The sequence below is a fragment of the Cyprinus carpio genome, chromosome A1 (assembly GCF_018340385.1).
Source record: "Cyprinus carpio isolate SPL01 chromosome A1, ASM1834038v1, whole genome shotgun sequence".
Lineage (NCBI taxonomy): Eukaryota > Metazoa > Chordata > Actinopteri > Cypriniformes > Cyprinidae > Cyprinus > Cyprinus carpio.
The window spans coordinates 37,250,992-37,278,210 of NC_056572.1; the positions used below are offsets into that span (position 1 = coordinate 37,250,992).

The following is a 27,219-nucleotide window of genomic DNA, read 5'->3' on the forward strand; positions in this document are numbered from 1 at the left end:
GTTTATTTTATTGTGTTCTGGTTTGATTAATTATAAATGACACTAATTTACTCGCCTCCTGTTTGTTCAAAAGATAAGAATGAATCTGTAGGAATGAGATGTTGGCCAAATATTTGATAATTACATACAGCCATTATTTTAATGCAGATGTTATTATGCTCCAAGTCAAAGTGAAAGGAAGGAAGCAGATAAACTCATGTTGAACTGTCATCAATGATGCTGAAGTTTGTCTGAAGCTGCTGTCCATGGTGCTGAATCAACAAACCTTTCATGTTATTATTGTTTTTTTAAATCACAAGAATCTGTTTATGTTATTTTGTGTTTGGTGGCGAGAATAAAGGTTCTCCTTTTTCACTACTCTGCATCTGAGTCCTCTCTATCTTAGACCCTGACAGGATATAGAAAACATGAAAACCTGTATGAGGTCTCAGTATCAGATACCGTAACCTCCACTAGATGGCGATTTTCAGTGTGATTTATGCATTAAATAAGGTGGTAACACTTTATAATAACTTTCATTAATAAATCATTAACAAACATTATATAATGCTTAATGGATCATTAGTAAACATATATTCAAAGACTTAGAAACGTGAGATAATGTGATTGTTAATGTTTGCTAGTACAAGTTAAACATTAGATAATGTTCAAACAAGTCAAGTTAAAATGCTTACAAATGTAATTAAACTTTCAATTTCATATGATCAAGCACTTATTGAAAATCTACAAATGTTTTTAACAGAAGTTATAAAATGATTAAAAGCTTGTGTTAATGCACAACACTTCTGCTGCTGTTGAGGTGTGATAGGGTAAGATTAGGGAAAGGTTTGGTGTTTTGGGTAGGTTTACGGGTTGGTTATGGGGTCAACAGTGTACAACGGTCAATGTGATAATTATAAGGGAACACGGTTCAATCTGTTTGTATTGTATTGTTTTGAGAAATTTTCCCCCCTGATTATTTATAATTCAAGGAATAGCTATCCTGTTTAATGATATACCGATGAAATAATGGACACACAACAGGGTTTCGAATGACTCTTTACTGGAGAACGTTATAGTTATCACATGTAATTGCAGATGACTTAATTCCATATACATCTGGGGCTTATAGTGACGTCTTGTTTATTGATGCACATCAGGTACAAATGGATTGACATATGACCAAGAACATTCAATAAATGTTCTACACACTAGGTGGCGCTCTTTTAGTGTGATTAATGTGATATTCAGTCAGTGGTGATGGTGGGAGGAGCCAGTAAAGCTGCTCATTACTGATAAAGAGCTGAATAAAGAGGAAGTAACTAAAGCAGACAGACGTAGAGACAGAGAGATTCACACAGAGATCATTCACCAGAAAGAAGACTGAACTCAACTCACAATGAAGATCCTCCTCATCTTCCTCACTTTCTACCTGATCTCAGGTAAGAGCTTTTCTCTTTCATCACTGCAGTAATGATGCTGTTTTCTGTTCATCATCTTTCTGATCACAGTACTAATCTGATTGACAGCTGCAGTGAGATGCTTTAGCATCACGGGATATTCTGGAGGAAGTGTTCTTGTACGATCACGGAAGCGTTGGCACAAAGGCAACGCTAAATACATGAGAAAGCACCAAAGTGAAATAATAATATCCCATAGGAAGCATGAAAAGTGGATTGATGAAGGAAGATTTGCTTTATTTTCCAATGATAATGGAAAGCTCATGATCTACATCAGAGAACTGAACACACAAGATGCTGGAAGATACTGGATTTGGGTCGAAGGCCAGTGGTTCATTGATATGACTCTGAATGTGGAAGAAGGTCAGTCATTTTAAAAGTCTTTATGCAGTAAAATTGTTGATCATTTCAAAATTTTGTAAATCCATATATTTATTTATGGGAATGACAGATAAATGTTGTGAAGTGTCAAAGAGAGTGATGATGAATATTGGAGAAACTGCCAATTTCAGCTGTGAATATTCAAATAATCACAATAATGATGTAAAGATCATATTCAAAGAAGGAAAAGACTCAATTGAGACAATTTACAGCCCATGGAAGAAGAAAGAAAGATTCAGTATTTCTGATGAAAAACATACAAACATCTTCAGTGTGAGAATCACTGCTGTGACACCAGATGATGGAGGAGTTTATTTATGTGGAGTTCAGGACTACAGCTACCCATACAGTTACTCCATTATTAATACTGTTCATCTACACATTATTAGTAAGTACATACTATACTGTGCTAGACTGACTGGACTTGTCACAGCACTAAAATCATAAATATAAAACATGTTGCTGACCTTTTGGATAATTGCTTGTTCCGTAAGTTCTGTAAATTGCTTTGAATAAAAGCATCTGCTAAATGATTAAATGTAAATGTAAAGTCAAACAAACACAAAATCTAGTATAAAAGTTTCTACATTCTGTGTTTCCTGCAAAATTACTTAGAAGTAATATTTGTGATTGACAGCTAAAGTGGGCGTGTCTAGAGTGAGCGGCTCCTCAGGAGGTCGTTTGATGATCAAGTGTGAACATCCTCAATACAAAACCAACCCAAAATACATCTGTAAAGAATCAGACGGATGTTCAGAGAGGAAGAATCCAGGAGTTCAGGGTGAATGGATGGAGAATGGAGATGTTTCTTTATATGACGACACCAGAGCAGGAGTCTTGATGGCGTTTTTTAGAGAGCTGAAAGCTGCAGATGCAGGAACATACAGGTGTGGAGTGAAAGTATCTGACTATACTGAGAGCTTCACTGAACTACAGCTGAGCATCAGACACGGTGAGGAAACTTTACTTTATCTTGTATAAACTATTTGTTCTAATTTGTATGTATACTTGTCTTGGTTTGTAGGTGCAAGATATCCAATAAGTGTGACTAAAACTGCTTATCTTGGCAAAGTCAACATCACCTGTCAGATCCCAGAGGAGCATGAAGTTCATTTCTGCAAAGAGGATGATAATCACATCTGCCAAACCATCATCTCATCTAAAGTGACAGAGAGTGGTTCATCAGAGAGAAATGAAGAGAGAGTTGTTACAGTGAGCTTCAGTAATGTGAGTGTGAGAGATGCTGGAGTTTACTGGTGTGAAGCAGAAACCAGAGACACATATCTGACTTTCATCTCCCTGAACAATAAAATTCAGCTCAACCTCATCAGTGAGTCCATTCAGAAGATTTCACTGTAGTAAACACAGTATATTCACAATCATTTGTGTTAAATGTCTGTGTTTGTTTTTAGTGCCTCCAGTAGTGAGACATGAAGGAGAATCTGCAGAGATCATCTGCTCTTATGATTCAATCTATAAATCAAAGCCAAAGTCTCTCTGTAAGGGGAAGTGCTCCACTAGAGACAGAAATCCTCTCAGTGAGACTGTGAGAGAAGAGAAAGAGACCAAGACCGGCAGATTGACTCTGAATGATGACGTCACTGCAGGTGTCTTCACTGGGACCATCACTTGACTGACAGCAGAGGATGCTGGGAAATACTGGTGTGCAGTGACATTAGAAACAGAGCTCAATTATCTTTACACTCATCTGATCGTCATCATGAACGAGGGTGAGGAAGGTTTCTGCATCTGAATATGTGAAACTACGGCTGTGAATTGATGTTCTTGTGTCTGTAAACATTTCCAGAGCTGAACTTGACTAAGTATGAAGGAGACGACGTGTCAATCCAGTGCAAACATCATGATGAAGATCAGAAAATCTTCTGCAAAGCACATGAAGCCTCCATGTGTGTGAAGGATGGAGTTTCATTGGAGATGATCAGAGATGATCGATTCTCTTTCAGTGATGAAGCATCTACTGGAGTCTTTACTGTGAACATCACTGATCTGAGAGAAGAGGATTCTGGGATATACTGGTGTGGAGCTCACATCATCACTAAAGTGCATTTAAATGTCAGCAAGGATAAGGATAGACGTAAGATAACTTTGTTTTATTTGCAATTTCAAATATGAACACTTACAGATCTAAAGTCATTCTTGGTGTCTAATATATTGTTTTTGTTTCTCTAAAATTTAATGCACTAACTTGTGTTTTATTGTCTCACATAACTAATTAAGTATCAGTATAGTAATTTATCCTCACCAGATGAAATGATTGACCTACTGCACATCTGGGTCTCTGAATTTTTATGGGGCTTTATTTCAAACATGTTATTTTATTTCCTAACTTGTCAGTTTTGTTTGTTTGTTTTGTGATTCTTGATAATCCCATATAAAAGTTTCCATATGATTTCTTTATTCCTTAAGAAACCTTTGAATCTTATTTTGTGACATTGCTCATAAGTGCAGGAAGTGTTTAGTGTACATGATGAAGGTGTTTTCATTTCACATCAAAACCACAGAGATGAGCTGGAGGTTCAGAGTCTTAGTTTAAGTTGGTTGTGAAGAACTAACTGTCTTTATTCAGGAAACCCACATGAGACTCAACAGAGAGAAAAAGTACAGTAGAGCTGTGTGCATATCTGCACAAGAGAGACTAAAATGTGCTCTTTTTTCCATAATTTAGTTTAATTTGATCAATCAGATGTGTTCCAAAAGCATGAAGATTAATTAACACTCAGTGTTGGTGTGTTTTATTCTCAGATTTCTCCATGATCATCATTATTAGTGTGTGTATGATTCTGCTGCTGATCGGTGGATTCACTCTGACTGTGTGCAAATTAAGACACAAGAGACGAGGTGACACTTTGTTTCAATATTTATCTCTTGAATCCTTAAATTAAATTATTGAGTGTCTCTGAGCTGCTTCAGTAAATCTCACTCACTGAGTTTCTGTCTCAGATGCTGCTGATATTTATTAATGATTGTGTTTGTCTTACTCTTACTAATCAATTCATTTTGTTTTGGGTAATTAGAAAGAATCTTAACATCAGACAAGAGAAAGAAGAAGAAAAATACAACAGTGAGTTACAGTTTGTGTGTGTTTGTACATATTTTGTGCTTATGAAATATTTTCTCATTTTAAAATACTTTTTCTCTCTATTTTATCTTCATTCAGTCATCATGTGCAGACAGCAGACGTGATTCTCTCTCAGATCCTGGATCAGCTCAAATGAAGAATAATGATGAATTACCCACAATCCCCTCTGATGAGCTCCTGTACGCTGCTGTCAGTTTCCAGAAGCATGAAGAGTCTCTGAGTGACGCTACAGTCAGATTCAGTAAGAATCAGATTCACTCTGATTACACCACAGTCATTTACCACAAAATACTCAACTAACTCACTTATAACAGATCATCACACATTACACCAATATTTTTTTTTAAAAACAGACTATGGTATATATATATATATATATATATATATATATATATATATATATATATATATATATCTATATAGATATATATATATATATGTAATATTATAATAGTCCATAATTTAGTGTTGACAGTTGTTGGGTTTTATGAGGGTTGTTCAGTTCAATTTGTGAATCTTTATACACTTTAAAGTTTCCGCAGCTGCTCATGTTGCTTCTTTTGTATTTTTAAAATAGTCTGTCATGTCAGTTTATGTGAGGGTGTTATGAAAACAGGAAATAAACCCCTTGACTGACACTTCTAGAAGATACTGTAAAGTTTCCACTCCACATATAGACACATAGCAGCAGTTCATCCTTGCTCTTGGTCATTTTTCTGAAAGGAGAGTTTTATTTTATAACTAAATATATATATATATATATATATATATATATATATATATATATATATATATATATATATATATATATATATATATATATATATATATATTCATAATGCTATTATTTCTTTTTTTCTCAAAGCTGATATTTAAAATTGTAGAATCAGAGATATTATTTTCATAATTGTTTTATATTATATTTGAATTGCCAAACATTGTCATGGCATTGATTCTCATTAACTGCTTTAACATAGACATTGACTGAATTTAGTTTTCATACTGAAGAAATCAATGTTACCCAGATCCCAGAGAGACATCCAGAAATACATTAAACATAATGATCTAATTATCATCATGAGAGACAGTGAGAAAAGTTTGTACTTTCTGCAAAGGAGAATATATGAGTCTGAGTCTGAATAATAATTGTATGCATTTTATAGTACCCTCAGGCTTGATCTAAATATTCACATACAAACTAATCATATCATTTAAAGTCTGAACTGTATTAATTTGCATTTTTTTTTAATGATTTGTTGTTATTGTAATAATTCAGAGACTTGAAAATGACATGTTGATGCTTTCTGTCTCAAAGGTGTTTTTTGTGTTTGCGTGATAAACAGGCTGTTTTTTCCGTTCATTTCAAAACCAGTGAAAACCGGTGAAGGTTCAGGGTCTCAGTTTAGTTTAAGTGTGAAGATTAAACAGCTTTATTCAGGAAACCCACAGTGAGACACATGAGACTGAACACAGACAGACAGAAGATGAACATTTATTGTGAGCAGAAGACAAAGACTAAGACCTGTTCATTCAGTGATTTACATTCAACAATTACTGAACATGTTCTTTTTTATCAAAATAAATATGCATGTGTGGTTTGACTTTTTCTTTCAAAAACAGAACAAACTAAATCAAAACAATGAGCTCACAAATCACTGAGAGAAAATGTCTGAAATCACCCTTTAAATGTCATACATTTGTATTATTAGTATGTCAGTACACTTTAAACATGCAACATCTTCCAGATTTACTTTATATTTCACTGTGTGTTTTATTTGAGATTTTTCATTATTATATTTCTGGTCAAATTCAAAATATCATAGCATATCTTCATAATAATGAGAGCTGTACACTAGTTTGTTTTCTGAATTCAGCCAGGGGTGGGGGGGGGGGCTTTTTAACCCAGTTTCTTTACTAGGATAAAGTGAGTTCCTTGTGAAAGTCTCAGTGCTTTGTGTTTGCAGAGTTGTTTATTACACTTAGTGTGAAAAAGATCATCAACATGAGATGCTTTCCAGCTTGTGGTTTTATTTTACACTATTATTTTCCTTCTGCCAAACCAAAACCCTTCAGCCACCTGCAGGTGTGATTTAAAAATGAAATGTTTACCTTAACGATGGACACAGACTTTCCACTCCATAGAAACGATGCTGTCAAATTGGTTACATTTGTTTTTATTATTAAAAATAATTATATTTTTTATATTTGTCATGTATCCCAGCTATTCAGAATCCAGCTATTGTGCTCCAAAATGTTTTAGTCAGGTCAGAGTGAATTGCATATGCTCTAAATCTATTTTTGCTAATAAGTCCAACCAACTGCAATCATAAATAAGTGTGCAATATTTTCAGTAGGATGTAAACATTCTCAGTAGGACAGAATGTAAATTTATAATGAGCAGTGTTTGCATGTGTGTCTGATTCTGTATATCTCATCCACAGTCTTATTTAGATTATGCTATTATTTCTTTTTTCTCAAAGCTGATATTTAAAATTGTAGAATCAGAGATATTATTTTCATAATTGTTTTATTATATTTGAATTGCCAAACATTATCATGGCATTGATTCTCATTAACTGCTTTAACATAGACATTGACTGAATTTAGTTTTCATACTGAAGAAATCAATGTTACCAGATCCCAGAGAGACATCCAGAAATACATTAAACATAATGATCTAATTATCATCATGAGAGACAGTGAGAAAAGTTTGTACTTTCTGCAAAGGAGAATATATGAGTCTGAGTCTGAATAATAATTGTATGCATTTTATAGTACCCTCAGGCTTGATCTAAATGTTCACATACAAACTAATCATATCATTTAAAGTCTGAACTGTATTAATTTGCATTTTTTTTTTAATGATTTGTTGTTATTGTAATAATTCAGAGACTTGAAAATGACATGTTGATGCTTTCTGTCTCAAAGGTGTTTTTTTGTGTTTGCGTGATAAACAGGCTGTTTTTTTTTCCGTTCATTTCAAAACCAGTGAAAACCGGTGAAGGTTCAGGGTCTCAGTTTAGTTTTAAGTGTGAAGATTAAACAGCTTTATTCAGGAAACCCACAGTGAGACACATGAGACTGAACACAGACAGACAGAAGATGAACATTTATTGTGAGCAGAAGACAAAGACTAAGACCTGTTCATTCAGTGATTTACATTCAACAATTACTGAACATGTTCTTTTTTATCAAAAATAAATATGCATGTGTGGTTTGACTTTTTCTTTCAAAAACAGAACAAACTAAATCAAAACAATGATCTCACAAATCACTGAGAGAAAATGTCTGAAATCACCCTTTAAATGTCATACATTTGTATTATTAGTATGTCAGTACACTTTAAACATGCAACATCTTCCAGATTTACTTTATATTTCACTGTGTGTTTTATTTGAGATTTTTCATTATTATATTTCTGGTCAAATTCAAAATATCATAGCATATCTTCATAATAATGAGAGCTGTACACTAGTGTGTTTTCTGAATTCAGCCAGGGGTGGGGGGGGGGGCTTTTTAACCCAGTTTCTTTACTAGGATAAAGTGAGTTCCTTGTAAAAGTCTCAGTGCTTTGTGTTTGCAGAGTTGTTTATTACACTTAGTGTGAAAAAGATCATCAACATGAGATGCTTTCCAGCTTGTGGTTTTATTTTACACTATTTATATTCCTTCTGCCAAACCAAAACCCTTCAGCCACCTGCAGGTGTGATTTAAAAATGAAATGTTTACCTTAACGATGGACACAGACTTTCCACTCCATAGAAACGATGCTGTCAAATTGGTTACATTTGTTTTTATTATTAAAAATAATTATATTTTTTTATATTTGTCATGTATCCCAGCTATTCAGAATCCAGCTATTGTGCTCCGAAATGTTTTAGTCAGGTCAGAGTGAAGTGCATATGCTCTAAATCTATTTTTGCTAATAAATCCAACCAACTGCAATCATAAATAAGTGTGCAATATTTTCAGTAGGATGTAAACATTCTCAGTAGGACAGAGTGTAAATTTATAATGAGCAGTGTTTGCATGTGTGTCTGATTCTGTATATCTCATCCACAGTCTTATTTAGATTCTGAATAAAAAAAAAATTGGCTTGATGACAATACACGCAAGACAAAATGAGGGTTCGACTCCTCCTCCTTTCTCCTTTTATGGTGCTGCGCATCCGTTTAAATGAACACAAAGTTCGCAGGTGTCTCAAAATTTTACCCGACAGGACAGACAGAGAAAGATTTTATGTGAGTCATCAAATAAATTTACACTTGTTTCTCACACAGAGCTGGTTTATGTCTTCAGAAGACTTGCAGTTACAATCGTAAAAATTATGTGCCTTATGAATCTCGCAGGATTTTAAAAACTCAACACTGTTAAATGATTATGATAATTATACACTATGTAAATTAGCATATTGAACATTTTACTCTAAAACTTGCATAAATATAAAAATGACTCTTGCCGCCAGAAATACAAACAGATGGTTGCCAGGACTTTAAAAAAAATGGTAAATGGTATAATTAATTTATTGGAGTGGTAGGCCCCTGTTGAGCCCGCCCATGGCCTGCTCAACAAGTGGTTCCTGAAAGGATGCCATCAGAGATCTTCACACCAACTGCCTGCTCCATTCTTGCCTGCAGTTCATGAAGAACTGACCAAGACATGGCGCGCCCCCTATACATGCGAGCTCATCCTCTTCAGCTGCTCTCACCACCGCTGACGGCGCTGAAGAGAGAGGATACAGCGGACTTCCCCCTCTGGAAGAGGCGGTCGCTGCCCACCTGTGTCTGCCATCCGCCCTCGGTATGAAAGCCCGTGCAGCGCTTCCATCGAAGCCCTGAATGACTACCTCAGTCTTGGCCAATAAAGCATATGCAGCGGCCGGCCAGGCCGGCTTGGTGCTGAATTCAATGGCAGTCCTCCAGGTGTTTCAGGCCAAACTTCTCTGATCTATGGACGAGTCTGGACAGGATTAAAAGGCTTTCAAGGAGCTGCACACAGCAACAGATCTGGCTCTGCACACCATGAAAGCAACTGTTCGAGCTATTGGCAAGACCATGGCCTGCCTGGTGGTGCTGGAGCACCACCTATGGCAGAAACTCCACCGAAATCAGGGATGCTGAGAGAATGGACTTCCTCGACTCACCGGTCTTGCCGAAGGGGCTATCCGGCCCAGCTGTGGACGGGTTTGCTGAGCGCTTTAGGGAGGTACAGAAGACGTCGCAAGTACTGTGTCACTGCCTGCCTAAGCGCTCCAATGCTGAGGCCCCAAGCCACCAGAAGACCCCTTCCACTCAGTAGCCTGCTAAGGCAGCGACGCCTCAGCAGAAGTCTGAGCCTGGGCTCGAGCACCGCTCCCGGATGACTAAACGCTACGGGTTTTCAAAGTGCCAAGGGCCCTGCCCCTGTGTAGTGCTGGACCCTGAGCCACAGAAGCCATCCTGATTTGCCTGCAGAGAGGAAAAGGAGAGGGTGGGTTCTCGCCTCAGCCGGAACTCCCTCGAACAAAGCTCGGGCTTAATCTCCATCCCTCTGAGCACATCTGAGCAATGGAGACATTTTTCAACCCGGGCATGTCCTGCAAAATCAGTTCAATTCAATTCAAGTTTATTTGTATAGCGCTTTTATGATACAAATCATTGCAAAGCAACTTTACAGAAAATTAAGTTTCTACAATATTTAGTAGTAGCTTATCAGTGATGACTGACAGTTTATGTGCATATGGCAGAAATGTTCAGAAAAATCAATAAAAGACGTAAACAAACAGACAATTAACACTATTACCAGCAATTTTGCAATCAAACTTATAGCAAAATGTGGTAGTTCTGTATGTTGTCTCTGGGTTAGCATCATCTGAGGTCTTCTGAGGGGTTGGCATCATCTCTTCTCAGGTGTTCTGGATCCAGACTGGAGCTTGTGTAAACCCCGAACAGTATCAGGAAGGCTATTCCAGAGTTTGGGAGCCAAATGCGAAAAAGCTCTACCTCCTTTAGTGGACTTTGCTATCCTAGGTACTATCAAAAGTCCAGCTTTTTGTGACCTTAGGGAGCGTGATGGATTGTAGCGTGGGAGAAGACTAGTTAGGTACACAGGAGCTAAACCATTAAGGGCCTTATAAGTAAGTAATACTATTTTGTAACTGACACGGAGCTTAATAGGTAGCCAGTGCAGAGACTGTAAAATTGGGGTAATATGATCATATTTTCTTGACCTGGTAAGGACTCTAGCCGCTGCATTTTGTACTACCTGTAGCTTGTTTACTGAGGATGCAGGACAACCACCTAGCAGTGCATTACAATAATCCAGTCTAGAGGTCATGAATGCATGAACTAGCTTTTCTGCATCAGATACAGGTAACATGTTTCGTAGCTTGGCAATGTTTCTAAGATGGAAGAATGCTGTTTTTGGTAACATGGGAAATATGATTTTCAAAAGACAAGTTACTGTCTAATATAACACCCAGATTTTTGACAGTAGAGGAAGTAACAGTACATCCGTCTAATTGCAAATTGTAATCTACGAGATTCTGTGTAATGTTTTTTGGTCCAATAAATAATATCTCTGTCTTATCTGAATTTAATAAGAGAAAATTATTGGTCATCCAATCTTTTACATTTTTAACACGCTCTGTTAGCTTAGATAATTTAGAAGTTTCCCCTGGTCTTGTTGAGATATATAGCTGAGTATCATCAGCATAACAGTGGAAACTAATCCCGTATTTTCTAATGATATTACCAAGGGGCAACATGTATATTGAAAATAGCAGAGGACCTAGGACAGATCCTTGTGGCAGATGACTCCCCATTTAAATAAACAAAGTGGTAGCGATTGGACAGGTAGGATCTAAACCATCTTAAAGCCTGCCCTTGGATACCTGTATAGTTTTGTAATCTATCTATGAGTATGTCGTGATCTATAGTGTCGAACTCGGCACTAAGATCAAGTAAAACTAGAAATGAGATGCAGCCTTGGTCTGATGCAAGAAGCAAGTCATTTGTAATTTTAATAAGTGCAGTTTCTGTGCTATGATGGGGCCTGAAACCCGACTGAAATTCTTCATAAAGATCTTTTTTTGCAGGTAGGAGCACAATTGAGCAGACACAACTTTTTCTAAAATTTTAGGCATAAATGGAAGATTTGAAATGGGTCTGTAATTTGCCAGTTCACTAGGATCTAGTTGTGGTTTCTTAATAAGAAATAATAATAACCGCCAGCTTGAATGGTTTTGGGACGTAACCTAAAGATAACGACGAGTTAATAATATTGAGAAGCGGTTTTTCTGCTACAGGTAACAACTCTTTCAGTAATTTAGTGGGTACAGGATCTAATAAACATGTTGTTGGTTTAGATGCAGTGATAAGTTTATTTAGCTCTTCCTGTAAAGCACTGCAGTTTATCTTTGGGTGCAATGGATAAATACGCTGTAGAATCTACATTTGTTATTGTATTTCTGATGTTATCTTTTTTATCAGTGAAGAAATTCATAAAGTCATTACTATTTAACTGTAAGGGAATATTTAGATCGGGTGTTATCTGGTTATTTGTTAATCTAGCCACTGTGCTAAATAAAAACCTTGGATTGTTTTGGTTGTTTTCTATGAGTTTGTGGATATGCTCGGTCCTGGCAGTTTTTAGAGCCTGTCTATAGCTGGACATACTGTTTTTTCCACGCAATTCTAAAAACTTCCAAGTTAGTTTTTCTCCATTTGCGCTCAAGACTACGAGTTTCTTTCTTGAGAGAATGGGTATTACTGTTGTACCATGGCACAGTACGTATTTCTCCAACCTTTTTCAATTTGATGGGGGCAACAGCTTCTAATTTATTAGAGAAGATAGTGCCCATGTTGCCAGTCATTTTGTCTAGTTCATGTGTATTTATGGGTACACAGAGCTGTAAACCAAATCTCCAAATTATTTTAGGAATTCTGTATATGGGAACAATAGTTCTGCCTGGACGATAATGCGAAGCTATATAGTTATTATCTAGCAGAATGCACGATACAAGGAAATGTCAGTAACATCATCACTTTGGGTATGATATCTATGTCAGTAAGCTTCCATGCGATATAATCAGATTACCTAAGCATCATTTGGTATTATCGACGTGAATGTGGTAGTCTATACACACCAGCCAGACAAAAAAAAACAACAAAATAAATATACACAATCTCCAAATTATTTTAGGAATTCTGTATATGGCCCTGGTAGTCTATACACAGTAGCCAGAGAAAGAGATACAATAGATTTCTTTTGCATGTCTGACAGTGTAACATTAAGCAGAAGTATTTCGAATGATTTAAACCTGTATCCTGTTTTCTAGGTAACATTGAGAATATCACTATATATTGTGCATATATCAGTGCATGCCGAAACACCCTACCACTGTTATAGTGGACCCACATAAAAACCCACATAAAAATTAAAGCTTCTTGCCATTTGGTTCATGGCCTGGGTAGCCATTCCCGGTGTGTCAAGTTGGGTTCTAAACACAGTAAAATGAGGTTACTCACTTCAGTTTGCTCGCAGGTCGGCTCCATTCAGAGGCATTATTCACACTTTGGTTCCGGACAGCAGGGCTCACGTTCTACGGTCCGAAGTGCAAATATTGCTTCCAAAAGGTGCCGTGGAAATGGTACCTCTGGTAAACAGCGAGTCAGGCTTTTTCAGCTGTTACTTCCTCGTGCCGAAAAAAGATGGCGGGTTGAGACCAATTCTAGATCTCAGACTTCTGTATCGCTCTCTAATGAGACGGCCATTCAGAATGTTAACTTTGAAACAGATCCTTGTGCAGGTTTGTCCCGAGGACTGGTTTCTGACAGTGGATCTAAAAGATGCGTACTTTCACATTCCCATAACCCCCAGCCACAGACCATTCTTGAAATTCGCATTTGAGGTATCAGTACACAGTTCTACCATTTGGACTGTCTCTGGCCCCTAACACTTTTATGAAGTGCATCGACGTGGCTCTTTCCCCTCTGAGACAGATGGGGATCCGCATTTTCAATTACCTCAACAATTGGCTGGTTTTAGCCAGAACAGAACGGGAACTTATTAAGCACAGATCACTGCTGATCAGCCATCTGGAGCACCTCGGGTTGAAAATCAACCCACACAAGAGTCAGTTGTTCCCCAGACAGCGAGCTGTCTTTCTGGGGACTGTTATAGACTCTACCCAAATACGGGTGTGGCTTACACCGGAACGGCCCCTGACTATTCAGCGACTGGCAACATCTTTCAAGCTGGGGACTTTACATCCCCTCAGGACTTTCCAGAGAATGCTCGGCCTAATGGCGGCCACCTCCTCTGTGATTCCTCTAGGCCTGCTTCACATGCTGCCTCTCTAATGTTGGCTCAAAGCCCATGTCCTGTCCCACGCCTGGTGCCTGGGCCAGTTTTATGTCAGGGTAACCCATCGCCGTATTGAGGCTATGGCCCCTTGGACAATTTCTTGCCTGTTTCAACCAGGCATTCAGTTGGGACTGACCTCCAGAAGGAAGGTGGTTACTAAGGATGCCTCCAACACGGGTTTGGGCACTCTATTAGTGGGCTGTCCAGCATCCGGCTCCCGGTCTACCCACAAGCATTCACATCAACTGCCTCAAAATGATGATGGTTTTTCTGGCCCTGAAAACCTTCCTGCCATATATAGCCTATATATCAACCACCAAGGAGGTCTCAGGTCACGCTCCCTTTGATGGCTTGACGCCTTCTGCTTTGGGCACAGAGCAGACTCCTCTCTATCAGAGCAGTTCAGCCAAACCTTGGTGCAGACGTGCTCTCCAGTGGCAATGTGACTCCGGGAGAATGGACACTACATCCTCTAGCAGTTCAGAAAATCTGGTCTGTCTTTGGGAGGGCAGAATTCGACCTCTTCACCTCAGGAGAAAATCTATTTCTCCATTCAGCAGGATACGCTGGCCCACAACTTGCCAGTTCTCACCTGTATGCCTTCCCCCCGATTGCCCTGCTTCCTCAGGTCATCAGGTGGGTTAGGGAAGTTGGTTACTCAATCCTCCTGGTGGCCCAACTTTGGAGGGACCAAACCTGGTTCCCCAAGTTAATGCAGCTGTCAGCAGCTGCCCCGTGGCCGATACCGTTACGGAGGGATCTTTTCTCACAGCGAAGGGCATGATTTTACATCCCCGGCTGGAGCTGTGGAGCCTTCATGTCTGGAACCTCAATGGGAGCCTTTGCGGCTCCCAACGAGAGTGAGCAACACCATTTTGGAGGCTAGAGCACCATCTATGAGATGGCGCTACGCTCTTAAATGGTCAGTCTTCAGTGACTGGTGTGCAGCACTAAGCCTGAACCCGATATCTTGTGACGTGTCCCATGTGCTGTCCTTTTTACAAGAGCTACTGGATAACAGGTGCGCCCCTTCTACATGTTTAAAGTTTATGTGGCAAAAGCTGGCCAGTCAGTCAGCAGAAACGACTTGGTCATTAAGTTTTTGAAGGGCACCCAGAGATTGTTCCTGCTCGCCCTCAGACTGTGCCGACCAGGGACTTATCCATAGTCGTGAGGGCCCCAAAGGGCTCAGCTTTCGAGCTGCTCCATTCGGCCAACTTGCTGCCCATGTTGCTTAAGACTGCCTTCCTTTTGGCATTAGCATCAGTCTAGTGAGTGGTTGGTTGACTGTCAGTCCGTGCTTCCTGTCTGGAGTTTGGGCCTAACTACTGTAAGGTCGTCCTCAAGCCAAGACACAATTATGTACCTAAGGTGCTATCAACTCTGTTCAGAGTCTAGGTTATTACCCTTCTAGTGCTCCCCGCTGCAGACGGTGAGCAGGGTCCCAATCCACTCTGCCCAGTGAGGGCCTTAGAGTGTACATTGCGTGCTCTGGTCCTTTCAGACAATCAGAGCAGCTGTTTGTCTGCTTCTGAGGCCGCTGTAAAGGGCTACCAGTTATGAAGCAAAGACTTTCCCGCTGGAAGCCTTGGCTTATGCCTCAGAAAGCTTGCAATGCCCCATAGGGGTGAGGGCTCACTCCACATTCACTCCATAGCCTCCTCCTGGGCGTGGTCCAGTGGAATTTCTATAAATGAGATTTGTGCAATCTCCGGCTGGTCGTCGCCATCCACTCTTGCCAGATTCTACAATTTAGATGTCCCTTGCAGGCACAGATTTTGTCTATTTAGTTTGCATGTCATCAGATGCTGATGTTTGATTGACAGCTGCCAGTTAAAGTGACTTAAGCACCAATCAGACACACAGACTTCAGCTGATGGAGCCTCTAATGATCTGAGGTGTGAAATCAGGTGTGTTTGAAGAAAAAACACTGTAGATAGAATTCAGGTGTTCAGATTTAAACACATTTGCCGCCTTATAGCACATACAGTTACAGTACAAAACTTATGCATGTCCATATGGCAAAAGTTGTATTTGGAACAATGTAAATGTATGATATTATTTTATACACATACCGTCCACGGGCACTACAGCAATATTGCTACCCAATGTATCAGGTGTGTGTTCACGGTTTGTGTATGTGTTCACTACTGTGTGCACTTAGATGGGTTAAATGCAGAGCACAAATTTCGAGTATGGGCCACCATACTTGGCCACATATCATTTCACTTTAATTTTCACTTCACTTTAAAATATTTATCCTGCAAGTGAGATCCAATCTGTTTTCTCTCAAAAAGTGTTAATGTTTCTTACAGCTGATAAAGATGTCAAAAAATGTCAAACAAAGCATTTTTGATTTTCCAGGGAGACAGGAAGAGGATGCTATTTAATAAATACAGGAAATTCACTCATTATGATCTCTGTATATGAGAATCTTTGTGTTCCTGGTGTATGAAATATATATATATAATATCTGTATATCTGTATATATATATATATATATATATATATATATATATATATATTGTCATGATCTGGTCACTGAACTGCCTCAAATTAAAAAAACAAAATCACACAACAAACAACACACCCTGGACTACATTTCCCATGATCCATTGCACCAATCACAAGTTCACCTGATAACAATCACACCATGCACCTGAAATCAATCACACACACAGAACATCATCAGACATGCTTTATAAGCATTGGACTTCTTCTCACACACTGCTGAGTATTGTCTAGCAGTTATCGCTCTCCTAGTGATAGCTACACTACGGAGCCTGTCTAGTTTTCATTTTCTAGTCATTGTCTTGCCTTGCCAGTTTACTTGTGTTCTGATCCTTGCCTGTGTATTCTGGATATCCTCTTGTCTTGCCGTTCGGACTCTGTTTACCCCTTGCCTGGATTATTGCCTGTTGTTGGATTACGCCTTTGCCTCACCCTCTGGATAATGTTTGCTGTCGTTTGACCCACATCTGTTATGGATTACTCTTCAGTCTCGCCTTCTATATCTCTGTTTGCCATTGTTTGGTTCTGTTTTGGTTATGTTTTGACCATGTCATTCAATAAAGCCTTGCACATGGATCCGCTCACCTCACGTCTCTGTCAACCCGTAACATATACAGGTCCTTCTCAAAAAATTAGCATATTGTGATAAAAGTTCATTATTTTCCATAATGTAATGATAAAAATTAAACTTTCATATATTTTAGATTCATTGCACACCAACTGAAATACTTCAGGTCTTTTATTGTTTTAATACTGATGATTTTGGCATACAGCTCATGAAAACCCAAAATTCCTATCTCAAAAAATTAGCATATCATGAAAAGGTTCTCTAAACGAGCTATTAACCTAATCATCTGAATCAACTAATTAACTCTAAACACCTGCAAAAGATTCCTGAGGCTTTTAAAAAACTCCCAGCCTGGTTCATTACTCAAAACCGCAATCATGGGTAAGACTGCCGACCTGACTGCTGTCCAGAAGGCCATCATTGACACCCTCAAGCGAGAGGGTAAGACACAGAAAGAAATTTCCTGAGCGAATAGGCTGTTCCCAGAGTGCTGTATCAAGGCACCTCAGTGGGAAGTCTGTGGGAAGGAAAAAGTGTGGCAAAAAAAACGCTGCACAACGAGGTGACCGGACCCTGAGGAAGATTGTGGAAAAGGACCGATTCCAGACCTTGGGGGACCTGCGGAAGCAGTGGACTGAGTCTGGAGTAGAAACATCCAGAGCCACCGTGCACAGGCGTGTGCTTTTGAACCAGAAACCGCGGCAGAAGCGCCTGACCTGGGCTACAGAGAAGCAGCACTGGACTGTTGCTCAGTGGTCCAAAGTACTTTTTTCAGATGAAAGCAAATTTTGCATGTCATTCAGAAATCAAGGTGCCAGAGTCTGGAGGAAGACTGGGGAGAAGGAAATTCCAAAATGCCTGAAGTCCAGTGTCAAGTACCCACAGTCAGTGATGGTCTGGGGTGCCATGTCAGCTGCTGGTGTTGGTCCACTGTGTTTTATCAAGGGCAGGGTCAATGCAGCTAGCTATCAGGAGATTTTGGAGCACTTCATGCTTCCATCTGCTGAAAAGCTTTATGGAGATGAAGATTTCGTTTTTCAGCACGACCTGGCACCTGCTCACAGTGCCAAAACCACTGGTAAATGGTTTACTGACCATGGTATTACTGTGCTCAATTGGCCTGCCAACTCTCCTGACCTGAACCCCATAGAGAATCTGTGGGATATTGTGAAGAGAAAGTTGAGAGACGCAAGACCCAACACTCAGTGGCCACTCAACTGAGACTGCCCTGCTCTCGGTTACTGAAGCCCTGCGACTGGCAAGAGCAGCTTCAAAATCCTCAGTTCTCATTTTGCTGGACTTGTCTGCTGCTTTTTGACACTGTTAATCACCAGATTCTCCTGTCCACCCTCAGAAAGATGGGCATCTCTGGAACCGCTCTCCAGTGGCTTAACTCCTACCTTTCTGATAGATCCTTCATGGTGTCTTGGAGGGGTGAAGTTTCTAAGTCACAACAACTTGCTACTGGGGTTCCTCAAGGCTCAGTACTTGGACCGCTTCTCTTCTCCATCTACATGACGTCATTAGGATCTGTCATTCAGAAGCATGGCTTTTCCTATCACTGCTATGCTGATGACACTCAACTCTACTTCTCATTCCAACCAGATGACCCGACGGTAGTTGCTCGCATTTCAGCCTGTCTGAGTGACATTTCTAGCTGGATGAATGACCATCACCTTCAGCTCAACCTTACTAAGACTGAACTGCTGGTGGTTCCCAGCTAACCCATCGTTTCATCACAACTTCTCTATACAGCTGGGTTCGTCAACCATAACTCCTTCCAGGACAGCCAGAAACCTAGGAGTTGTGATGGATCATCAGTTAAGCTTCACAGACCATATTGCTACAACGACCCCGGTCCTGCAGATTTTCCTTATACAACATTAGGAAGATTAGACCCTTCCTGTCAGAGCAAGCCACCCAACTTCTTGTCCAAGCTCTTGTTCTCTCCAGACTGGACTATTGTAATGCTCTTCTGGCGGGCCTTCCTGCATGTACTATCAAGCCTCTACAACTGATCCAGAATGCAGCAGTGAGGGTTGTCTTCAATGAGCCAAAAACAGCTCATGTGACTCCTCTCCTCATCAGGTTACACTGGCTACCAGTAGCTGCTCGCATCAAAATCAAGGTACTGATGCTTGCCTACAAGACGACCACTGGCACGGCGCCAACTTACCTAAATCACTAGTTCAGTCTTATGTGCCCTCCAGAAGTTTGCGCTCTGAAAGTGAACGACGTCTTGTGGTGCCATCCCAAAGAGGTTCAAAATCACTCTCACGGACTTTTTCCTGGACTGCGCCCAGCTGGTGGAATGACCTCCCGATCTCAATTCGAACAGCTGAGTCTTTACTCATTTTTAAAAAACATCTAAAGACTCATCTTTTTTGCCTGCTCTTAACCAACTAATACTAGTACTTACTTTTTCTTTTTCTTGTCTATCATATTCAAAAAAAAAAAAAAAAAAAAAAAAAAAAAAAACCCTGGCTATGTGTTCTGTACTAGACTAACTGAGACTTGTCATAGCACTTGTATACCGTTGTTGTTCTCTCGTTGATCTGATTGTTTCTACTGTTCTCATTTGTAAGTTGCTTTGGATAAAATCCCTACTAATGCGGAGACTTTGGAATCTAAATGTAAATGTAAACACTCTGGATGAGCTTAAGGCCGCTATCGAAGCATCCTGGGCCTCCATAACACCTCAGCAGTGCCACAGGCTGATTGCCTCCATGCCACGCCGCATTGAAGCAGTCATTTCTGCAAAAGGATTCCCGACCAAGTATTGAGTGCATAACTGAACATAATTATTTGAAGGTTGACTTTTTTTGTATTAAAAACACTTTTCTTTTATTGGTCGGATAAAATATGTTAATTTTTTGAGATAGGAATTTTGGGTTTTCATGAGCTGTATGCCAAAATCATCAGTATTAAAACAATAAAAGACCTGAAATATTGGTTGGTGTGCAATGAATCTAAAATATATGAAAGTTTAATTTTTATCATTACATTATGGAAAATAACTTTTATCACAATATGCTAATTTTTTTAGAAGGACCTGTATATTAACATTTTCTTTATAATTGTTTTCTTTTTTTTTTTTTTTTTTTATACCTATTATCTTAAATGTTCAAGATGCCTTGCAAGTTTGCTGAGGTCTTACAGCCTTGGCCAAAAGTATTGGCTAAACATATTTTTTGTTTATCAAAGCTAAATAAATAAATAATTGAGTTTTGCAAACACTGCCATTAATGGTATCAAAACGTACTGCAAGAGCAATTTCTCCCAATGACCCAGAAGCAATTTGGTGATGATTCATGCACTTTCCAGCATGATGGAGCACCATGACACAAGGAAAGAGTGAAAATGAATTGGGTCTGAGATCATTACATTGAAATGTTGGATCTGTGACCAGGCAACTGCCTGGTTCTTAATCTCATTTTTTCCCATTCACTTGAGGGTCATTTGTCATTGTATCAAGAACATAAGACCTGTTTGAGCTCTCAGAATCAAACACTATAACCTCCACTAGGTGGCGCTTTTTTTAGTGTGATTAATGTGATATTCAGTCAGTGGTGATGGTGGGAGGAGCCAGTAAAGCTGCTCATTACTGATAAAGAGCTGAATAAAGAGGAAGTAACTAAAGCAGACAGACGTAGAGACAGAGAGATTCACACAGAGATCATTCAGCAGAAAGAAGACTGAACTCAACTCACAATGAAGATCCTCCTCATCTTCCTCACTTTCTACCTGATCTCAGGTCAGAGCTTTTCTCTTTCATCACTGCAGTAATGATGCTGTTTTCTGTTCATCAGCTTTCTGATCACAGTATCAATCTGATTGACAGCTGCAGTGAGATGCTTTAGCGTCACGGGATATTCTGGAGGAAGTGTTCTTGTGGATCCTGGGAAACCTTGGTTCAGTGCAAATGTTAAATGCATGAATAAATTACCTGAGTGGACAAATATAATGAATAATACGAAACATGACAAATGGATCAATGTTGGAAAATTCACATTGTTTCAAAATAATGAGGGAAACCTCATGATCTACATCAGAGATTTGAAGGAGCATGATGCTGGAGGATACTGGATTGGTGTTCTTTACAAGTGGGGTATAGATATGACTTTACATGTGGAAGAAGGTCAGTCATTTTAAGACAAAAGAAAAATAATAATTTGGATCTACTGATCATTTTAAAGCCTTTAAGATATATTTCTTTATTATGTAAATGACAGATTCATGTTGTAAAGTGTCAAGGAGAGTGATGGTGAATATCGGAGAAACTGCCAATTTCAGCTGTGAATATTTACAGAATCATATTAATAACCCCAAGATTATATTCAAAGAAGAAAAAGACTCTATTGAGACGATTTACAGCAAATGGAAGAAGAAAGAAAGATTCAGTATTTCTGATGACAAACATAAAAAGATCTTCAGTGTAAGAATCACTGCTGTGACACCAGATGATGGAGGAGTTTATTTATGTGGAGTTTGGATCAGCGGAGACTCGTACAGTTACTCCATTATTAATACTATTCATCTACATGTTATGAGTGAGTAGAACAAACACATTAAAATCTTGTTTCTGAAATTGGCTTTTGTGGCAGAACTGATTAATGTTATTTTTGTGAAGAGTCTGAGTCTCAGGTTCATGTTTTTGTTTCAGTTCTGTTCTGCCACCTTGTCAAGATTTGAGTTTCCTTGTTTGTTTGTTTTTCCCCTAAGTTATTGATTCTGTTCACTTTTTTGTTAATTGTCTCATGATGTAAAGCTTGCTGATTAATGCAGACATACAATAAACAAACAATAACAATAAAAACATTGAAAAACATCCACAAGATGTAAAGCACTACAAAAATTGCTGCATGACCTACATACAATCTAAACAATAAACAATTTAAAAGATAAAATAGAAAGAAAACCTTAAGATAAACATCTGTTAAACAGGCACACAGATACTGGTACAAAGGAGTTCTTGTATCGATTTAGCTTACACCTCAGGACTCTGTATCTTCTGCCAGAGGGAAGCAGTTCATATTGTGAGTTTAAAAAATGTCTCTGATCGCCAATGATCCTTTCCACCTGGATAAGAATACATTCCTCATATAAATCCTGGAGGTTACAATCTCTCTCATGCCTGACAATTTTAGATGTTGTCAATATCAGGTGCATCAATTTAGATTTAAGCTTCACTGAAAGATTACCAAACCATACTGTGATCCCGTACCTAACAATACTTTCTTATGAAAAAGAAGTTTATACAAGTGTGCTATTAGTATGATAGCACTAAAAATAGGAAAGTATGCTTTTAGTTTACTTTAATGTACTTCTCAGAAATGGGCTTTATGTACTCCTCAGAAATATACTTAAAATGACATTTAAGTATACTTGACTTATACTTACAAAAAGGCTAAATATATTTGAGCTATACTTGTGCTCCTAGAATCCGTGTTTTCATTGCTATATGGTAGAGGGCACTAGTGCACATCTTCTGTACAGAATTTCCAAAAAACATAAGTGTAGAAGAAACAACAGATACTAACACATGTAACACGATCATCTGACATCAAACAGCATCAAAACTGTAACGTTATGGAATAAAATGTCAACCGATGAAGAGGTAATAATTACAGTCAAGCTACGTTTTAATTATCATTCTGACTCTAATTCATAGTATTTTTTCAGCTTTTAGTTCAAAATGTTATTTCTTTATTTTTTATAAATCTTACTCACATTAAAGTGTTTTAAAAAAGAAGCTAGCATGAAGCTAGAATAAAACCTTTTTGTTTACAAGCAGCTACCCTGTTCTTTCTTTGGATGTTTTGTATGTTGAGATATTCATATAACAAAATATATACAAATTAAAACCTAAATAGCGACATAGTAGTGTACTTAAAGTATGATGTAATGTTCCATTAAAGAAAATTAATGAGTATACTTGCAGTATAAAGTTACTAAACTAGTAGTTTACTGAGAGTATACTTCAAAGTGTACAAAGTATTTAATTAGTAAACTATCAGTATACCTATAAGTTCACTTTTAGTATAACTGCAGTACAAACTACAAACATAGAGGTAAACTAGTTGTGTACTCAAAGTTTGCTACTGTTATACTTAAAGTATACTTAAAAGTATACATTTATATACTAGAAAGTGGGCCAATTCAGTCCCAAGAAGTATTGAAACAGTACACTTACAAGTATACTACTAGAACACTGATATTTGTATACTTGCTACATAAAGTATACTTAAAAATATACTTGAACTTTACTTGAGTATACTTAATAAAATTAACTTAAAGTATACTACTTTTTGGTAAGGGTTATGGTCTTGTAACCTGAAGATCGGTTTGATTCTTAGTGCTGGTAGGAAATGTAGGTGAAGGGAGTGAATGAAGAGCATTCTGTTTCACCCTCATTACCCACCACTGAGGGACCTTGAGCACCACAGCAAATGGATGCGTTTTTGTTTGTGTGCGTGCGTTTTCACTTCTCACTGCTGTGTCTGAGTGTGTGTTTTCACTTCTCTCTGGTGTGCATGCGTGTGTGTGTGTGTGTGTGTGTGTGTGTGTGTGTGTGTGTGTGTGTGTGTGTGTGTGTGTGTGTGTGTGTGTGCTTCGATGGGTGAAATTCAGAGCACAAATTCATATAGCCAAGTATATTGTCACACATGCCTCACTTTCACTTTTATGTTATTTAAGCCTGGTGTTTCTTGAGATCTTTGTTCAGTGTTTTCTATTGTTGGTTGTGTTTACTCCTGTGTTTCCTGATGTTTTCTAAATTGGATTATTTAATTAAAGACTCCTCAAGTTCCTTTTTTGTGTGCTTAATAAATCACAACAATGCATGACACTAAGCAGTTAAAGTATTATTGTTTATGTGAGGTACCAAATATAGAAATGTTTTATAAGTGCAATAAATAATGTAGAATTTTTTTTTTAAGTGCCTCCAGTAGTGAGACATGAAGGAGAATCTGCTGAGATCATCTGCTCTTATGATTCAATCTATAAATCAAAGCCAAAGTCTCTCTGTAAGGGGAAGTGCTCCACTAGAGACAGAAATCCTCTCAGTGAGACTGTGAGAGAAGAGAAAGAGACCAAGACTGGCAGATTGACTCTGAATGATGACGTCACTGCAGGTGTCTTCACTGGGACCATCACTGGACTGACAGCAGAGGATGCTGGGAAATACTGGTGTGCAGTGACATTAGAAACAGAGCTCAATTATCTTTACACTCATCTGATCGTCATCATGAACGAGGGTGAGGGAAGGTTTCTGCATCTGAATATGTGAAACTACGGCTGTGAATTGATGTTCTTGTGTGTCTGTTAACATTTCCAGAGCTGAACTTGACTAAGTATGAAGGAGACGACGTGTCAATCCAGTGCAAACATCATGATGAAGATCAGAAAATCTTCTGCAAAGCACATGAAGCCTCCATGTGTGTGAAGGATGGAGTTTCATTGGAGACGATCAGAGATGATCGATTCTCTTTCAGTGATGAAGCATCTACTGGAGTCTTTACTGTGAACATCACTGATCTGAGAGAAGAGGATTCTGGGACATACTGGTGTGGAGCTCATGTCATCACTAAAGTCAGACTCACTGTAAAAACAGGTAAGATACCTTTAGATAAAATGACGTGTCTTTTGACGATGTTTATGACTTTCAAAAACAACTGAAAACATCAGAGCAACTTTATATTCATTGATAAGTGTGTCATTTTTTGTTGTCATTTCTGTGTTAATTTTGTGTATGTTTATGTCTGTACATGCTTATTTCTCTCTTTCTACAGGATAACTCTGTGTGTTTTATTTTCAGATTTCACCTTGTTAAACCTGATTTGTGTTTCTTCAGCTCTGATGCTGATTGGTGGATTCTCTCTGATTATGTGTAAATTAAACCTGAATGAGAACATAGTGTTATATAAAGCAGATGATAATCACTACTGACTAATTCAATCCCTGGAATAAAGGTCAAAATGTTTTTGTCCAAATGAGGGCAACACATAATGTCTTCAAAGGGATCTTTTGTCTAAGTTGTGTTGTGAATGTTGGCATGAGCTCATCATCAGAGAGATGGGACTGGTGAATCCATTCTTCTGCTAAATTATTGTGTTTCATCTGTACGGTATGTTTATTTCTCCACATTCTGACTCCAATTCTGGAGCAGATCCACTTTTTTCATCCTCTGACAAACATCTCTACACCTACCGGAAAACATGAATTTTCGAGAAGTGTGAAGACTGTCATCCATGATGATACAGTCATCTCCTGTAGGAAGGATGTGTACTCTGTTTACTTCACTGTGAGTCACCATACAAGACTCAGAAAGTTCCTTTGTGATCACAGATCGTCACACCTTACAAACAGTTGTGTTTGAATGTTTAAAAAATATTTTATATACAAACCCGATTCCAAAAAAGTTGGGACACTGTACAAATTGTGAGTAAGAAAGGAATGGAATAATTTACAAATCTCATAAACTTATATTTTATTCACAATAGAATATAGATAACATATCAAATGTTGAAAGTGAGACATTTTGAAATGTCATGCCAAATATTGGCTCATTTTGGATTTCATGAGAGCTACACATTCCAAAAAAGTTCTGACAGGTAGCAATAAGAGGCCGGAAAAGTTAAATGTACATATAAGGAACAGCTGGAGGACCAATTTGCAACTAATTAGGTCAATTGGCACATGATTGGATATAAAAAGAACCTCTCAGAGTAGCAGTGTCTCTCAGAAGTCAAGATGGGCAGAGGATCACCAATTCCCCCAATGCTGCGGCGAAAAATAGTGGAGCAATATCAGAAAGGAGTTTCTCAGAGAAAAATTGCAAAGAGTTTGAAGTTATCATCCTCTACAGTGCATAATATCATCCACAGATTCAGAGAATCTGGAACAATCTCTGTGCGTAAGGGTCAAGGCTGGAAAACCATACTGGATGCCTGTGATCTTCGGGCCCTTAGACGGCACTGCATCACATACAGGAATGCTACTGTAATCGAAATCACAACATGGGCTCAGGAAAACTTCCAGAAAACATTGTCGGTGAACACAATCCACAGTGCCATTCGCCGTTGCTGGCTAAAACTCTATAGGTCAAAAAAGAAGCCATATCTAAACATGATCCAGAAGTGCAGGCGTTTTCTCTGGGCCAAGGCTCATTTAAAATGGACTGTGGCAAAGTGGAAAACTGTTCTGTGGTCAGACGAATCAAAATTTGAAGTTCTTTTTGGAAAACTGGGACGCCATGTCATCTGGACTAAAGAAGACAAGGACAACCCAAGTTGTTATCAGCGCTCAGTTCAGAAACCTGCATCTCTGATGGTATGGGGTTGCATGAGTGCGTGTGGCATGGGCAGCTTACACATCTGGAAAGGCACCATCAATGCTGAAAGGTATATCCAAGTTCTAGAACAACATATGCTCCCATCCAGAGGTCGTCTCTTTCAGGGAGGACCTTGCATTTTCCAACATGACAATGCCAGACCACATACTGCATCAATTACAACATCATGGCTGCGTAGAAGAAGGATCCGGGTACTGAAATGGCCAGCCTGCAGTCCAGATCTTTCACCCATAGAAAACATTTGGCGCATCATAAAGAGGAAGATGCAACAAAGAAGTCAGTCCCCAGACGTTTGCAGACTGTTATAAAAAGAAGAGAGAATGCCACACAGTGGTAAACATGGCCTTGTCCAAACTTTTTTGAAATGTTTTGATTCCATGAAAAAATTAAAATCAACTTATTTTTCCCTTAAAATGATACATTTTCTCAGTTTAAACATTTGATATGCCATCTATGTTGTATTCTCAATAAAATATTGAAATTTGAACCTTCCACATTAGTGCATTCTGTTTCTATTCACAAT

General features: G+C 38.6%; 1 protein-coding gene across 2 annotated transcripts; it reads left to right on the forward strand.

The window, feature by feature from the left end:
• The first annotated feature begins 1,357 nt into the window (after nucleotides 1-1,357).
• LOC109078684 (polymeric immunoglobulin receptor-like) lies at nucleotides 1,358-25,817 on the forward strand. 2 transcript variants are annotated; one of them, XM_042765285.1, is made up of 6 exons: nucleotides 1,358-1,421; nucleotides 21,186-21,482; nucleotides 21,577-21,894; nucleotides 24,283-24,600; nucleotides 24,681-24,956; nucleotides 25,161-25,817. In XM_042765285.1, exons 1-6 carry the CDS (start codon nucleotides 1,379-1,381, stop codon nucleotides 25,289-25,291), a joined length of 1,383 nt encoding a protein of 460 aa, XP_042621219.1. In that variant the 5' UTR covers nucleotides 1,358-1,378; the 3' UTR covers nucleotides 25,292-25,817. The 2 variants fall into 2 exon arrangements, with proteins under 2 accessions (XP_042621219.1, XP_042621209.1); XM_042765275.1 differs by lacking the exon at nucleotides 1,358-1,421 and adding an exon at nucleotides 20,923-21,098 and having other exon boundaries at nucleotides 25,161-25,816.
• Nucleotides 25,818-27,219: the final 1,402 nt, after the last annotated feature.

What these genes read in the sequence shown, in the direction of transcription:
- LOC109078684 (XM_042765285.1), top strand. Translation starts at nt 1,379, where the DNA reads ATGAAGATCCTCCTCATCTTCCTCACTTTCTACCTGATCTCAG. An exon ending in CACTTTCTACCTGATCTCAG is followed by an intron (nt 1,422 to 21,185) that starts GTAAGAGCTTTT and finishes TCTGATTGACAG; the next exon opens with CTGCAGTGAGATGCTTTAGC. An exon ending in TATTCATCTACATGTTATGA is followed by an intron (nt 21,895 to 24,282) that starts GTGAGTAGAACA and finishes TTTTTTTTTAAG; the next exon opens with TGCCTCCAGTAGTGAGACAT.